The 15,857-nt window shown below is 58.1% G+C and overlaps 1 protein-coding gene across 2 annotated transcripts; it reads left to right on the top strand.

The window, feature by feature from the left end:
- Positions 1 to 3,421: 3,421 nt before the first annotated feature.
- Positions 3,422 to 13,441, top strand: TENT5B (terminal nucleotidyltransferase 5B). Of its 2 annotated transcripts, XM_056509115.1 has the most exons (3): positions 3,422 to 4,481; positions 8,117 to 9,168; positions 9,507 to 13,441. In XM_056509115.1, exons 1-2 carry the CDS (start codon positions 4,023 to 4,025, stop codon positions 9,134 to 9,136), a joined length of 1,479 nt encoding a protein of 492 aa, XP_056365090.1. In that variant the 5' UTR covers positions 3,422 to 4,022; the 3' UTR covers positions 9,137 to 9,168; positions 9,507 to 13,441. The 2 variants fall into 2 exon arrangements, with proteins under 2 accessions (XP_056365090.1, XP_056365089.1); XM_056509114.1 differs by having other exon boundaries at positions 8,117 to 13,441.
- Positions 13,442 to 15,857: the final 2,416 nt, after the last annotated feature.

Genomic DNA, 15,857 nt, shown 5'->3' with positions numbered 1-15,857 from the left:
CGGCTCTCCCAGCCACGGGACAGGGTGTCCTGGAGATGCCACCACCCGCGGCTGCGCTCAGCTGTCACCCGGGGCCCCAAAACCCAAAGCGAGGGAGCGGCTGTGCTCCCTGCCAAGCCCAAATTAGTGGCACTGAGATGGGTCATCCCTGCCACGGCTGTAAAGGCACAAGTCATGCCAAAAAACAGCACGTGGTGTCACCAGGAAGCCACCGAGCCGGGGGACACACAGGTCATGCTGCCGGGGGACACACAGGTCATGCTGCCAGGGGACAGGGATGTCCCCAGCCAGTGACACCCCAGGGGAGATTCAAGGGGGGGGCCACATCAGTGCTGGGGCTGCGTTGTGGCTGTGTCGCTGTCCCCACAGCTGGCGGTGCCGTGTCCCCCCGCTCCCCGGGCAGCATTTTGCAGCAGCCGGGGAGGTGACAGGTGCCATTCTCCAGCTCTGTGTCACCTGCAGTAATGACACCCTGCGATCCCTTTCATCTCAGCGCTCCCGGGCGGCCCCGCTCCAGCGGCATCGCTCATCATCCCCTCCGGGATGGGATGTGGCCGAGTCTGAGGGTCCGGGGAGGTGACACAGGGACCCCAGGCTGAGAGCAGGGAGTGGCAGCAGAGTGACACGGCTCATGCCGTGCAGTGGGTGCTCACAGTGTCTCTTATGCCAACCCCAGCCTTGCTGTGGCCTGCACGGGCAAAACAGCACTTTGGACAGGTGGTGGCACTGCCCAGGGACACGGGTGACCTGCGAGCACGGGTGGCACCTGTGGGATGGGCTGTGTGGGAGTGAGCGGGGCTGGACAGTGAACCCGGGTGACTGGGAGGTGTCCACGAACTGTATTTGTCGAGGGAGGATTTGGACACGGCCGTGGAGAAGGACTCCACCTCCTAAACCCACAGCGCACACGAGGACACGGGCAGACGCGAGGGGATGGCAGCGTGGGCGTGGGGACGGTGACGAGCGTGCAGGGACAGCAGCAGCTGTGCGTGGGACAGTGCGTGTTTGCCCGGCCATGGTGGCTTTAGTGCGAGGGGACGGCTGGGGACAGTTCGTGTATGCCTAGGGACAGTTCGTGTCTCCGTGGGGACAGTTCGTGTTCCCGTGGGGACAGTTCGTGTCCCGTGGGGCAGCTCTGCACAGCGGGCTCTGCGTGCGTGGAACGAGCAGCGCCCGCACGGTGCCAGGTGCCGCGGGCACGGTGGCACTGCCAGCCCGGGACTCGGTGACGCGAGTACGGCGGGGGTGCCAGGGCGCTGGCAGCGGGGCAGCGGGACGCCCCCACCCCGCCAGCAGCACTGCTGTCCCCCGGGGCGACGCTGTGTGACGTCGGTGGCTCCGGGAGCAGGGCTTGGTCCCTGCTGCTTGCTCAGGGAGTTGGCACACGCCCTGCGTCACGCCGAGTGGGACGGAGCCGGTCCCACGCGAGTCACAGAGTCCCCGAGCTCTCTCCACCTCCAGGCCGGAGACACTTTCACCCACTGCCCCACTCCCGCAGCTCTTCCCGCTGCTTTGCCCCAGTGCCCCCACTGACCGCCCCACCGGGGCTGCCAAGGATCCCCCGCACCCCGAGGAGCTCCACGCAGCTCGAGGGGCTCCATCGCTGCCCCCGCCCGCTCCTTCCCGTGCCCCCGGCAGTGTGGGGTCACCGCTCCTCCCCGCACACGGGCTGATTTCCCGGGGGATGGAGCAGTGGCCGTGGGGATGCTGCCAACCCCAGATCCGTGGGCCAAGCGGGGTCATGGCATCCCGAGCCGCCACCCCCCTGCCCAGCCCCTGCCCCATCCCCGTGTCTCCAAAGGGGCTCTGCCACCCTCGTGCCATCCCCAGCAGGCAGGAACAGCCCGCGTTTCCCCCCAAGAAGATGATTATTCCTTAATTGCCAGCAAAACAAACGAATAAAGCCCGGGCTGGCCCTGGCTGAGCTGGAAGGAAGCGGCCCGGTGCCATTCCCAGCGCGGGCTCGCTGCAGGCAGCTCTCCGGGATAATGGTTCGGTGATGGAGGGTAACAAGCGGCTCGGCCCGTGTCAGCCCCTTCCAGAGCGCCCAGGCTTCCACCTCTGTCCCCTTCGGCCCGGGCAGCCCAGAGTCCATCCCAGCTCATCCCAGTAGATCTGCAGCGCCTTGTCCGTGCCATCTCCACGCCTGGATCCTGCCCCACAGCCTGGCGCTGCCAGAGCTGGGGGTCCCCAGGCGCCACACCCATGGGGTTCTCAGCCCCCGACCAGCCCTTCCCCTCCTTCTGCTGAATCCTCTGTCTGGATGGATCCTGATCCCTAAAGCCGTTTGGCCCCTCTCAGCCTCTTGGGAAACCTTTCCTGATCCAGCTTTTCTGCCAACAACATCAAAAGGGTTTTGCAATGAGTGGCAGCTGCCTGATTTTTTAATCAAGTTCCTTGGAAAATCACTTTCCAGCAGGGCTCCTCTTGTGCTGTGCCCCAGTTTGGAGTCTCACAGGGAGCACCCAGGAACATTTTTATCCCAATGGAGAAGTGTGGTGGAGTCACAGGAGGAAGTCAGGGAGCAAAGCACCACAGCAGGAGAAGCTTCCCACACAGGGACCCTGGCAGAGGAGACTCCAGCCCTCCTTGGGACCCCTCTGGCTGTTAGTGCATCAGGAAAAGGGGAGGGTTTCAGAGAGAACCAGGGCTTAGGACACCAGTGCCCTTCTCTCCTCTCCAGCCCCTGCAGTGGATGCTCCTGAACACCCCAATTCTTCCAGCTCCTCTTTCTGCAGCCAGCTCCAGCCCCCAGCAGAAAACCCTTGGGATGTGGCAGAGGCCTCAGCTTCCGAGATGGACTTTGCATCTTGGAAGAGCTCTGCAGTGCCTTCCCTGAGGTAGAAAGTCCCAGGGTGGATGTTCGGGAGTTTCCAGGGGAGTTCTTGCAATAAAACCCTGCCAGGGTCTAAAAACAAATCAGCACTGGCTCACCTCCCAGCGGGGCTCGTGGCTTTGAAGGATAGATCTCAGCTCCAAGCAGGAACTGGGGAAATGGGAGTGGCCACTGCAGGTGTGGGGCTGGAGCTGTTCTGTCCATCTCTGGGATCGCGGGGCACCAGCTCAGCAGGGAGGATGTGCTGGAAATGTCTGCAGGTGGAACGCTGCACAGGAATGGGCACAGCAAAGGGATGGGAGCTGTTGGGATGAAAGCAAATGGGTTGCCAGAGGCCAGGGACACGTCTGGCCCCAGGAGGAAGTGGTGGTTCAGCTGAGAGCTGGGCCATGCTCTGGGATTTAGGTGCTGCGTCTGAGCTCCTGGAGATCCATCACCCCAGGGTGTGGCCCTGTGTCTCCTGGGTGCCAGAGCTGGCACAGGGGGACTCTGGGGACTCTGCTGGCCGGGGACAGGGGCATAGGAGAGCTGGGGGTGTCAGGATGGGGACACTGAGCTGTGGAATGACAGGCCGTGACCCGTCTATGGGGTGTCAGACCATTGGGCATCACTCCAGGGAGAATCAATGGGGTGCCAGCCTGCACAGCATCGCTGGGCATCAGTGGGGGAACAGATCATAGGGCATCAGTGGGGAACCAGGATATAAATGGGGCATCACTGGTGCATCACATCATGAGGCATTGGATCACGGGGCATCGGTGGGCATCGATGGGATACCGGTGGGATATCAGTGGCACATCAAAGGCGTGTCCAATGGCACTGATGGGGCACCAAAGGGAGCCAGCGGGACATCGGAGGGCACTGGTGTGGCATGGGCATGCCCCGGTGACACCGAGGGACATCGCTGGGTACGGCAGGGCAGTGCGGGGACCCCGAGGCTGCCAATCACTGCCGGGACTCCCGCCAATCACCGCCGGGATTCGCGCCCATCACCGCCGGGACTCCCGCCAATCACCTCCGGGATTCCCGCGCGCGGAGGGGGCGGTGCTGTCCCGCGCCCGCCCCGCCCCCTCCTCCTCTGTCCGCTGCGATTGGTCCCGGTGCAGCGGCGCTCCGCCCTCCGGGCCCGGCTCGGGCCGGGACTGGCGGGGGGCCGGGCCAATGGCGCGTGCCGTAGCTCTATATAATGCGCAGCGGGGCGCGGGAGGGCGCAGCGCTCGGCGGAGCCGGTGGCGGCGGGGGGCGGCCGGGCCCGGATCAGTGCGAGTCCTGCGGGCACCGACCGCGCTCCCGCCGCGCCCCGCGCAGCCGCCCCTCGCCGGCGCCACTGTGGGTTTTTTTGGGTTTGTTTTTTTTCTTTCTTTCTTTTTTTTTTTTTTTTTTTTTTTTTTTCCCATTTTTAAATTTTCCTCCCGCTCCACACCCGGCGCTTCCGGCGGGTTTCCGGGCGGGTTCCGGGTTGGCGGCGGCGATGCTGGAGGCGGCGACGGGGCCTGCGGCGGGCGCGGAGCGGCGCGGGGGCCGCTTCAGCGTCCTGACGTGGGAGCAGGTGCAGCGGCTGGACCAGATCCTGGGGGAGGCCGTGCCCATCCACGGCCGCGGCAACTTCCCCACGCTGTCGGTGCGGCCGCGCACCATCGTGCAGGTGAGCGGGGCCGGGGGCACCGGGCCGGACTCTGCCCGCTGCGCCGGGGTCAGGCACGGAATCAAAGTGCTGAGGCGGCGCTAAACGGGCCCGGCGGGCCCCGAGCCAGCGCGGCCGGCACCGCGGCCTCCCCCCACGGGGAGCCGATCAGTGGCTCGGGGCTTAAAGATCGGGGAATGTCCTCAGCTGGACGGGGATCCCGGCGTGGCTCTGCACGGGACACCGCCAGAAATCCCACCGAGCGTCCCAAACACTGCTTGGCTTCTGGCGCGTTTGGAATTCGGGAGAAGCATCTCGTCCCAGCGCCCTGCATGCGCACTGCTGGCTCCTGCCCGGCCTGGCTGCTCCAGGGGCAGGTGGAGGATTTGGGGGGCTGGCCCCCATCGTGCTGTGTGCTCAGCTGGCTCCACTCCCCATTCAGGGGGTCCTGGTGAGGCTGGTCCCTAGCCTGGGGCTGCAGGGACCCTCCTGAGCACTCGCCCTTCCTGCAGCTGCTGCCGAGATCCTGCTTGGCTTCCTCCCCTCTTACCTTCTTCCTCCTCTCTTTGAGTTAATTTGTTGCCCTAAAAAGCAGTGAAATGTGTGTAGCCAGGGCAGAAGTGGCTTTTTTTGGAGCTGCTTCCACGAAATGGCTTCGTGCTGGTGGACATGTTGGGCTTGTGTTGGAAGAGGCAGAGTTATTAATTCAAAGACCGGATCAAATGTCCGTGTCCTTTGATTTCTGGGCACCCCTGCCTGAATCCTCGGGAGCCTGGCTGAGACTTCGGCTTGTTCACGAGCTCCTCTTAGTTTAACTATCAAGTAATAACTGTGTTTAATATTAAACTAACAATGCAGCTCGAATGAGCTGATGCATATTCATATTTGGGAGGCGACTTCATTCCTCAGTAGTGACTCATCAAATGTAAAATCGGGCATGTTGGCTTCTAATTAAAAAACCTATTCACGGCGCTAAGACCCAACTGGCTTTCACAATAATCGGGATTTTGGAGCCTCGGCTGCTTGAGAAAGAGTTAGAATTAAGCCTGGGAGATGGAAATGTGACATTTGAAAGGCTGGTTTGGGATTCCTTGAGTTCCTGTCAGGGTAGGAGCGCTGGGTTTTGGCTGCTTGGAGCTGAATGGCAGAGGAGAGCTGCAGGCAGGATGCTGGGGCAGCACCATGGCACTGAGCAGCATCAGATGTTCCAGCATATTCCAAATATTCCTCCCCGGTGCCATGGTCTGATGCTGGGGCTGCCCAGAGGATGCTGCCGGCAGCAGCTCCAGACATGGGATCAGTGAGGGCTGTAATTGTGCTGGCCATGCTGGCAGACCCTGTGTTTAGGACTGACTAAGCTGCACCAGTAACCCAAAAGGCACTTATTTATCCCGTTGTTGTTGTTGTTGTTGTGGGAGGGGGGAAGCAGCAGGTCAGGACGCTGCAGGATTTGCTCCTGCCTGGCTGTCACACTCAATTATCCCAACCACACGGAAGGTGAGCTGCTCTTTTGGGAAGCAGGTCAGCAGCTGCCTAACCCTGGAAATATCCAATCCCCTGGGGAAAAATGGAGCCCTGAACCCACTGCCTGCGGCCAGGGGGGACAAGGTGGAAGTTGGTGAGTGGGAGCTCCCAGGAATGGCAAAGTGCTCTGCTCACTGCTGCTCTGCAGCTTGGAGATCTCTGGGATGATTTGGGACAAGGCTGACTCAAAAACTGGGTTTTTCCTTGTTTTTTGAATGTATCTCACACAGATAGAGCTGGGGAACTCAAGTAAGCTCGGAGCTTGTGGCTCTGGAATGCTGCAGGTCCTGAGCCATGCCCAGAAAGGGGTTAAGCAGGTGTGCTTTGGGGTTAGGAGATTAATCTGGAGCAAGATCTTCTCCAAGAGCTGGGCCCAGCTCTGCACCCAGCACTTTGTGACCTATATCTTGTCTCTCTAAGCCTGAGAGCAGTGAAGTCTAACTCCACGAGAAGTGCTGGAGCTGTGCCCTGGGTGAGTGGCTCCAGCTGGCACCAGGCACAGCCCAGCAGCTCCCCTGGGTCCCCTGTGTGGTGTTTGCTCAATTTGGGGGAATAACCCTGTGTTAATCTAGGAGCAGATTCATTTTTTTTCAAACTGTCTGCCTTGGAAAGCAGCTTCTTTGTGTCTGTGCTGGGGCCTGGGGCTGGCAGTGTGAGCAGTGCCCTGAGTGTTGCCTGCTGTGTGACTGTCACCATTGGCCACCAGCCCGCTGTGATCCCAGCCACAGCAGGGGTGGCTCCTGTTCAGGGACACAGCACCAGGGAAGCTGCCTGCTGAGCCTGGAGCTGCAACACCTTTCCCAGGTGTGGAAACACCACTGGGTTTGTTCTGGGATGTTTTTGCCAAGGCAGCAGAACTTGCTGTTGATGTGGTGAGGGTTTCATGCTGCAGTCCCTGACCTGCTGTGTGTTCTTCCTTCCAAACAAAACTCGTGGAAGGGCAGTTTTCCTGCTGCTGAGACCAGAACTGCCACGCATCTGATCTGCCCCAGAACTGCTCAGGCCCAGGCGGCCAAGAGAGTTTGGCCCTTGTGCTACAGCTTTGAATTGAAATTCACATTTTGGGTGTTTGTGGGGCCCATCAAACTAGGGCAGGCTCACAGGGCCGAAGGGCCCAGTCAGACTGGCTCTTGTGATCCAATTTGTCCATTTGTGTCCCAAGCCTTGGCTCTTTCAAGCCATGGCCTTGCTCTAGGCTGGCTTTCCCAGGAAAATGGGAAATGGCTGGAGGGGAACACGAAAGCAGGATGAGATGTGGGAAGAGCTGCTGCTGGAAGGTGCAAGCCTAATCTTCCTGGGATCTCTCAGCTGAGTTAAACTCAAATTATAAGCTGGTGTCCAGGTAGTTTATTTTATGGTCTTGGGGATTATTTTAGCCTTCTGCTTGTTAAGTAATCAGGCAGGTGATTCAGCTTCCCCGTAAATGAACAAAGCTTTGGAGGGGCTGCTGGGTGTGCCAGGACTGGGCAGGCAGCATTAAAATCACTGGAGTAACACCCGTAAGATGAAAGCTGCCTCTTGTGCTTGATAGCATGCCAAGCTCAGCACGAAGCTCTGACACACTGGAAATTGTTAGGATACACTTACTAGTTGGGACATGAACTTGCATACGCCTGGCTGGGGCCTTTGAGCTGCTCTGGCATCTTGATTTGCCTTTAATGAATCTTGACAGGCCGGAGAGATGGCTCAAAGGAGTGAGCCACCCTGATTAGATCCACAGGGACTGCTGCAGACTGCGCTGCCACCTCTGCTTTGGGGTCACTGTGGGGTCGGCTGCTCTTGGCTTGGTCACTGCAACTGGGAAGGGATGGACAGAGCAGAGACCACCCCAAAAATCGGGGCCAGGAAGCCTCTCCAGGTCAGTGTGGGGAAGGCAGGGAGAGCAGACATTGTACTGGGAGCAGAGCAGCTTATGTGCAGTCAGATCTCTAATGCCAGGGAATAAGTGAAGGAGAGGCACCCCCAGCTGCTGGCAGGACTGGGGATGCTTTCCACAGTGACCTATTTCCAATGGATTAGGTTTTTGAGTGTCTTGCACTGGAGTGACCCGAGTAAGCGCTGGGAGTGAATCCTCCTGTCCCTGTGCTCCAGGAATTCCCTGCTGCCTCTCACCAGCTCTGTCTCTGCCCCAGGTCGTGCGCAGCCGCCTGCAGCAGAAGGGAATCACCGTGCACAACGTCAGGCTGAACGGCTCAGCAGCCAGCCACGTCCTGCACCAGGACAGCGGCCTGGGCTACAAGGACCTGGACCTCATCTTCGGGGTGGACCTCAAGAGCGAAGATGTTTTCCAGCTGGTGAAAGACGTGGTCATGGATTGCCTGCTGGACTTCCTCCCCGAAGGTGTCAACAAGGACAAGATCACGCCCATGACCCTGAAGGAGGCCTACGTGCAGAAGCTGGTGAAGGTGTGCAACGAGAGCGACCGCTGGAGCCTCATCTCGCTGTCCAACAACAGCGGCAAGAACGTGGAGCTCAAGTTCGTGGATTCTCTGCGGCGCCAGTTTGAGTTCAGCGTGGACTCCTTCCAGATCATCCTGGACTCGCTGCTGCTCTTCGGGGAGTGCTCGGAGAACCCCATGGCCGAGAGCTTCCACCCCACGGTGACCGGGGAGAGCATGTACGGCGATTTCCAGGAGGCCATGGAGCACCTGCGCGGCCGCGTCATCGCCACGCGCAGCCCTGAGGAGATCCGTGGCGGGGGCCTCCTCAAGTACTGCAACCTCCTGGTGCGGGGCTTCAAGCCCAAGTCGGAGGTGGACATGAAGGCCCTGCAGAGGTACATGTGCTCCAGGTTCTTCATCGACTTCCCAGACATCGGCGAGCAGCTGCGCAAGCTGGAGGGCTACCTGCAGAGCCACTTCGTGGGCATGGAGAGCAGCAGGTACGACTACCTGATGACCCTGCACAGGGTGGTCAATGAGAGCACGGTCTGCCTCATGGGACACGAGAGGAGGCAAACCCTGAACCTCATTGCCATGCTGGCTGTCAGGGTCCTGGCTGAACAGAACATCATCCCCACCGTCACAAACGTTACCTGCTACTACCAGCCAGCCCCTTATGTCAGCGAAATAAACTTCAACTACTACGTGACCCACGTGCAGCCCTTCCTGCCTTGCAACCAGTCCTACCCCACGTGGCTGCCCTGTAACTGAGCCAGGACCAGCTCCAGGGTCTGTCCTCCAAGGTATTTCCTTGCCTTGGGGGCGGCTTGGGAGGGTGGGCAGGGGGAACAAAATAAAAACCTCCCCACCTTCCCAGAACTGCGACAAAAGGAAACTTCCTGGACTCTTGCTTGAGTGTCTTGTTCCTGGGGTTGTTGGAACGAGGCTTGTCTGCTTTACACTGTGATGGGAAGTGCAGTGTTCTGGAAATGACTCCTTGTGGAATTGTGGAGGCAGTGGGTGGGTGGGGTGTGTGAGGGGAGACTGTAGAATTACGCTAAGGTAGAGCTGCACTGCCCTGAAATGGATCTGAATTGTGGGTTTTTTTTTTTTTTTTTTTTTTTTTTTTTTTTTTTTTTAGTGCAGGAGGTGTTATGGGTGTGCAAACTTGTGGTTTCTGCTGAGAGAAGCCAGAGTGGCTAATTCCTTTGAAGGACCAAAGAATCCTGTTTAAGTGCCTGTAACAATAGAAACACAACTGTACTGTAAACCTTTATTATTTTTTGCGGAGGCTGATGGCCCAGAGCTTGAGTGGGGAATGTCTGGAGAGGAAAATGTTTCTGTCGTGGATGGGGAGGGTCGCAAGATCATTTCTTATCCTGGCTGAGGCCAGAGCAGGTTCAGTGTGGCTGAGGGGTTTGGGCATGACTTGCTGCCTGTGAGCCAAGAGCTGCCAAAGTGGGGCTGCATTACCCAGGGGGGTTGGGATGGCTGGAACTGGGAGCACTGGGGAGGGGGGGAGTGATGCTGGAAAGTGCTGTGCAGAGCTTGCTGGACAAAAAGGCAGCAGGGACCTACACATGGATTTCTTCAAGCTCCCAAGTCTGCAGTGCCAAAATATAGTTGAGTTCCTAAATGATGAGGCAGGTGATTTGTCCAGGAGCCTGCCCCAGGCTGCCATACCTAATCCTGTATTTTCTAGGGGAATTTGAAATGCTGCTTTTCTGATTTTTTTTCTTTTTTTTTTTTTTTTTTTTTTGACATGCAGTGATTTTAATGCACAAAGTCAGAGGCCAGCTGGGCTCTTGGGGAAGGTGAGGCTTGTCCTCTGAAGCACAAACTATCCAGGTCACTGGTCAGTCATTTCCAGCTGTCACTGTGTCCTCCAGGACCTCTTCCATGCTGGAAATCATCCCTTGGGCAGGTCCTGTCTCCAGAGCAGAGTCCCCAGCTGGGATTCCCTGTGTGATAGCATTTGAAATTCATCCTCTAGCTAGAAACAGAGCCTGGGGGAGGAAGGAGGGGGTGAAGTTAGTTGGCCTTAGGAAAAAAATGTCTGATAAACAGACCCTGTTGTGTTTTGAGGGTTTGGCTCTCAGTCCAATGTGGGTTTGGAGTTGTTAGGTGTCCGGAGCTCAGAGTTTTTGTGGAGGTGCTGCTGTGCCCTCAGCCACCTCAGATGGGTGTCAGAGTGCAGGGAGGCAGAGGGGGATGCTGCAGGCTTTCATCCCCTGGGATGCTGCTCCAGGGTCACCACAGCTTCCTGGTGCTTCCTGCCAGGCTGATACTCGAGTACCTTTACTAACCTGTGGGGTTTGGTTTTTTCTTTTTTCTTTTTTTTTTTTTTTTTGGTTTTTTTTTTGTTTTGTTTTTGTTTTTTGTTTTTGTTTTTGTTTTTTTTTTTTTTTTGTTTTTGTGACAAAACTGTAATAGCTGGGCAGATTGAAATAAAGACTAGATCCTTGGAATGTGCACAGCCAGATTGGTACCTTTTTTGGGGTAGGGGCAATGTGGGTGGGGGGTGGCTCTGGCACCTGGCATGAACTGGCCCAGCTGGAAGTGGCCCAGCCCTGCTCCCTCTTATCAGAGCTGGGCGAGTGCCACTGGCCCTGTGGCCACTGCAGGTTTTGGCTGCCTCCCTGCAGCACAGCTTTGCCTTTGTGGCCAAGTCCCCCAAACTCCCTGTGCTGGGAGCTTGGGATTTCCAGTGCAAGAGAAAACTGATTTAAGGGCTGCTTTTGGGAGCCCCAGTGTGCCACTTCCGTGGCTTCGAGGAAGATGAGGTTGTATTTTTTTTTTCCTTGCATTTTGAACTGAGCATAGATGCCCTGCAGCAGGTTTTTTACAGGCTGCTCCTACCCACAGACACACCAAACTGAGATTCCCTCCTTCCTTCCCTTTGAGATGCCCAGAAAGATCCCCTACAGCCAACAGATCGACAGGGCGACCTACCATTGAGATTGCACTTTGGATTTATGAGTGTGTGTGGTGGGACTCTTGTGGATGGTTGAACCTTGCAGTGATACTGTGCTGCCTCCTGTGAGGGGGCAATTGGAAGATTCCAGTAGCTTGAATGGCACTTGATTTCTTCTTTTTTTTTTTTCGTTGTTTTGTTTGTTTTAAATGTTGGTTTTTTGTTTTTTTTTTTCCTACACCTGTATCACTTGTCATGCGATGGGCTTGACATAGACTCACTAGATTCTTTAGAATCTGTTATGAATAAATACAGTGTATTCAAATTTGTTGGGTTATTTTTATTTGCTTGTCCATGTGGGTAGTGTGACGAGGAGATGACCTGACCTGACCTTGCTGCCACCAAAAACCAGGCTGGGAACTGGCTGGGCACCTTGACAGGGGCAAGCTGAGACCCTGCTTGGACCTGCCCAGGTGTTCCCCAGGCCAGAGCAGCTCTGAGTCCTGGGCAGTGCCACAGCTGAGGTCCCTGAGGTGGGGGTGGCACCAGGAGCCCCTCCCTGCTGGTTTTCCCTGCCTCCATCTTTCCCTGCTGGTTTTCCCTGGTTCCATTCCTGCTGCTGGGAGCTGCAGCAGCTGAGCCTTGGCTCTGTGAGCCGCCTGCAGAGTGGCTCCTCCTGGAGAAGGAGAGGCTGGGGAGGGTTTCTGTCCCAGGAGGAGCTGGGTGCTGGTTGCTGCTGCTGCTCAGGCACATTCCCAGGGCAGGGCTGGCAGTGGGTGCAGCTCCTCCAGCCCTGGCTGCCCTCCAGCCTGAGATGAAGTTTCACTTTCCCCTGTCAAGCTCCAGGCAGTTCTGGCTCCACTGCAACAATGGAGCTGACGATGTGCCAGTCCCTCTTTGGGACAAACTTGCTGGCTCTGCACCTCCAAATTTTTACAGTCCAGGGCCAGAGCTTCCCTCTGACAACAGGGCTGGGATGTTCTTGCTGGGCTGGCACTGCCAGGGTCCCTGTCCCTACCTTTTGCAGGGCTCCTTTCTCTCCAAACCTGCTGGGTTTGGAGACATTTCCCTCTTTCTGGCACAAGCCCAGCACAATGTCCTGCCTTTTCTGAGTGTATCTCACAGCAGCAGCTCTGAAGTCTCTGAGTCCCTGAGCTGTCTTTGTGTGGGTGGCTGGTCCTGCTGCTGGTGTGTGGTGAATAAGCTGCCTCTGGATTTGTGACCCTGAGCAGAGCAAATAAAGCCCTGACAGAGTCGGCTGGGCATTGTTGGAGTGGATCAGAGCATACAAAGGGATGTTGGTGGAAAGTACTCGTTGTGATCAGAAAGGAGCAATCAATGTTTACAGCTGAGATTCCCATCCCTCTTTTGTTAATTGTTAAATAATAAAAAAAAAAAAACCAAAGCAACTCTATATTTTCTCACAGCCTGTAGTCTGTCGTTATTTTCCTCTTTGAGCTGAGGGGGTGATGGGTAAGTCGGTGTGCCTGAAGCTCTGGTGGGTGAAATTCAGGCTCTGGTGGTGCTGCAGTGCTCTGTGTGTGGGGTGGCTGCTCCTTTGCAGCAGCTCTCTGTAACTACAGCCCCTGGCTTTAGCCCCGTGCTCTGGGCAGTGCCCAGATCGCTGCTGGGCTGGGACAGGAGAGGGGGTGGCACGGGGCTGCTGAGTGCTCCAGGCCTGCAGAAGCACCAGAAATCCTCAACCTTGCAGCAGCAGGATCTCTCCTGGGGCTGCTGCAGCTTTTGCTCCTGGAAGGACACCTGGCCGTGCTCCAGGCTCGCTGGAACGGCAGGAATTCGTCCTGACTGCAGCGTGCAAGCAGCATCTTGCTGCAGCCGTCCCTGCTCTGCTGCCTGGAGCCGAGGGTGGCACCAGCTCTGTGCAGGCGGCTCGCTAGACCCAGCACGCCATTTCCAGTTTATTTTTAATCTCTGTTTAGCTTTTTTCCTTGCAGCGTGCCAGTGTTTTCTCCCTGGCTGCCCTCCTCCTCCCGTGCCCGGCCGGGTGTGCAGGTGGCTCCGGGAGCTGCTGCAGCAGCGGACAGCGGCACAGAACGGCAGAGAGCCGCGTTTGTGTGTGTAGCAGCAGCACAGCACAGCAGAGAACAGCGTGTGTGTGTGTGTGGCAGCAGCACAGAACAGCAGAGAACAGCGGCCGGGGCTCCTCTGGCCGTTCACAGCCGCGCTCGGGCTCCAGCCCCGGCTCCTGGTGCTGCCAAGCGCGTCACAATCGCTCCATTGACGCCGCGTCCCTGCCCCAAAGCTCGGGCTGGGCTGTCCAGGGATGGAACAAACCCCTGTCCCGAGCCTGGGGGTGAGGGGTGGCCGGGGACTCTGTCCTTGTGTCATTGTCACCTCCCCCTGAGCTCTGCTCCCGGCTCTGGGGGTGAGGGGTGGCCGGGGACTCTGTCCTTGTGTCATTGTCACCCCCGAGCTCTCCTCCCAGCTGCTGCTCCCCGCAGGATTCGTGCTGCTGTCGGAGCTGTGCAGTTCCCGACTCGGAGCAGAACAGCAGCAGGAACAGTCCCAGAGAGGTTCCAAACCCTCCCTGAGCTCTGCTGGCCGTTACCATTTCCAGTGTGTGCGCAGGCGGCGGAACCTTTAAAAAGCTTTTTATTCCGTCTGCACATGGAGTATTTGCTCTGTTCATCTACAAATACAGGTTGCCACAGACTTTTCGGCTAGCAGCTCCGTGATCTCCCTGACAAGCACCTTCTCTCATCTCTCACTGCTGGGATGTAACCTGGAAGGAGCAGCTCGGGCGTTCCTGTCCCTCCTGAGCCATCCCAAGCAGGGATCAGCTCTCGCCTGCCCCGCAGCATTCCAGCTTCCCCCGAAGCCCCGGATGCCGGATGCCGGCTCTTCCCTGCTGCTCTTCCTCGCAGGAATGAGCCGCACGTGGCGGGGCTGGAAGGTGCTGCTGGTTTGCGCTGCCTCGCTTGGGTGGATCCCCGAGCCCGGACACACATTCCAGCTTGTAGAAACACGATGGCTCTGACAAATTTGATTGAAATACTCTGCTGGCATCCCGAAGTGTTCCGGGCAGTGACTGACAGCCGCGGCAGAGGCGTTTCCTGAGGAAAGGAGGAAAATAAATGAATTGCCTCGTCACCCAGCCTGGAGGTGTTGCACAAGGGAGCCAAGGACGGGCTGTCCTTGCCCTCCTGTACCTGTGGGGCTGTGAGATGATGTGGGGCTGTGAGATGTGAGATGTGCGGCTGTGAGATGATGTGGTGCTGTGAGATGTGAGATTTGTTATCTCTGTGTGTGCAGGTGAGAACTCGCGTTTCCCAGAGCTGGGTTTCAGCGCCAGCAGCTCTGCTCTCTCCGCAGCCGCTCCCCCCCTCGCTTTGCCGGGACGGGGACGCAGCCCCGGCTGCCTGCGGTGGTTGATCCTTGCCCTCTCCAGCACCACGGCGTGTTTACCCTCCTTATCTCGCCGCTATCGAGGCCCGGGCTCAGCTGGAGCAGTGTCACCCTGCCTTCAAAGGGGAAGCCAGCGCTCCCCGGGCGGTTTGTGTGCCCTATATTTTTGCCTTGTAATCCAAGGAGGGGTTGGAGGCACGGCCACCCCTCCAGCCCTGCTCCCTTCCCCCCTTTCTGGCGTGGCTGGAACAGCTGATTACCTGAAGCATCCCTGCACTAATGTGCAATTACAGGTGGCTTGTGCTGAAATCCCGGCTGAATCCGCGTGTCCGTGCCGTGACTCACCAAAGTGCTGCTGCCTTGCTGGATCCTGCACGCATTCCTTAAAGACTGGACACAATGGTTAGCATGCCACTCACCAGCCACCCTTCCCAAATGTCACCAGCGTAACGAGTTCAGCCAGTTTGTCCCTCTGCTTCTCCTTCCCTGCAGTCCGGGACGGTGCCAGCACGTTCTGGGGGCCGGGCTGAGCCCCGGCTCTGATCGCCCCTGGCAGAGGGGTTTTCTAGCGGGAATCAGCCCCTCAAAAGGTGAGATGAGAGACCAAAGTCCCCAGAATGTGTGTGGTGGGAAGGCAGGACAGACACAGTGAGGGATGGAGGAGCGCGCGGCACCCTCTCCGCAGCCGGGATCGCTCCCGGCCGGCAGCTCCGGGCTTTGGGAACGAGCCCTTCCAGTGAAGAAGAGAGCCCTCGAAGCCAAGCTGCTCATTTGGGGCAGGTGCTGCTGCTCGGGCTGAGTAAGAGCATCCCCAGTTCTACCCATGTCAGCGCTGAGCTCACCCCGGGAGGGGCCGGGCCCTCCGCCCCCACTAATGCCCAGGGAATCGGAGATGCTCGGCCTTGCTAATGGTACTAATTGCCCCGTGGTGATTTAGCTGATGATTTGTTTTATCCAGGCGGGCTGAGTTGGGTCTGACCCATCGGCCCCGAGGCCATCGCGGTGTGCAGAGAGCCAGGAGAGAGCAGGGGATGGTCCCAGCACAGGGCAGAGACCCAGGGGATGGAACCCGGGGCTGCTGTGGGTGAGGAGCTCAGCGAGGCTGCCAATGTTGGCAGCCCCGAAACGCAGCAGGGCCCTGGGGCAGGGGAGGGGGATTCTGCCCTGTGCCCCACCCAGGTGAGACCCCACCTGCAGAGCTGGGACCCATCA

The sequence above is a fragment of the Oenanthe melanoleuca genome, chromosome 23 (assembly GCF_029582105.1).
Source record: "Oenanthe melanoleuca isolate GR-GAL-2019-014 chromosome 23, OMel1.0, whole genome shotgun sequence".
Lineage (NCBI taxonomy): Eukaryota > Metazoa > Chordata > Aves > Passeriformes > Muscicapidae > Oenanthe > Oenanthe melanoleuca.
This window is presented reverse-complemented; position numbering and strand designations above follow the sequence as displayed.

What these genes read in the sequence shown, in the direction of transcription:
- TENT5B (XM_056509115.1), top strand. Translation starts at nt 4,023, where the DNA reads ATGCGCAGCGGGGCGCGGGAGGGCGCAGCGCTCGGCGGAGCCGGTGGC. An exon ending in GGCCGCGCACCATCGTGCAG is followed by an intron (nt 4,482 to 8,116) that starts GTGAGCGGGGCC and finishes TCTCTGCCCCAG; the next exon opens with GTCGTGCGCAGCCGCCTGCA.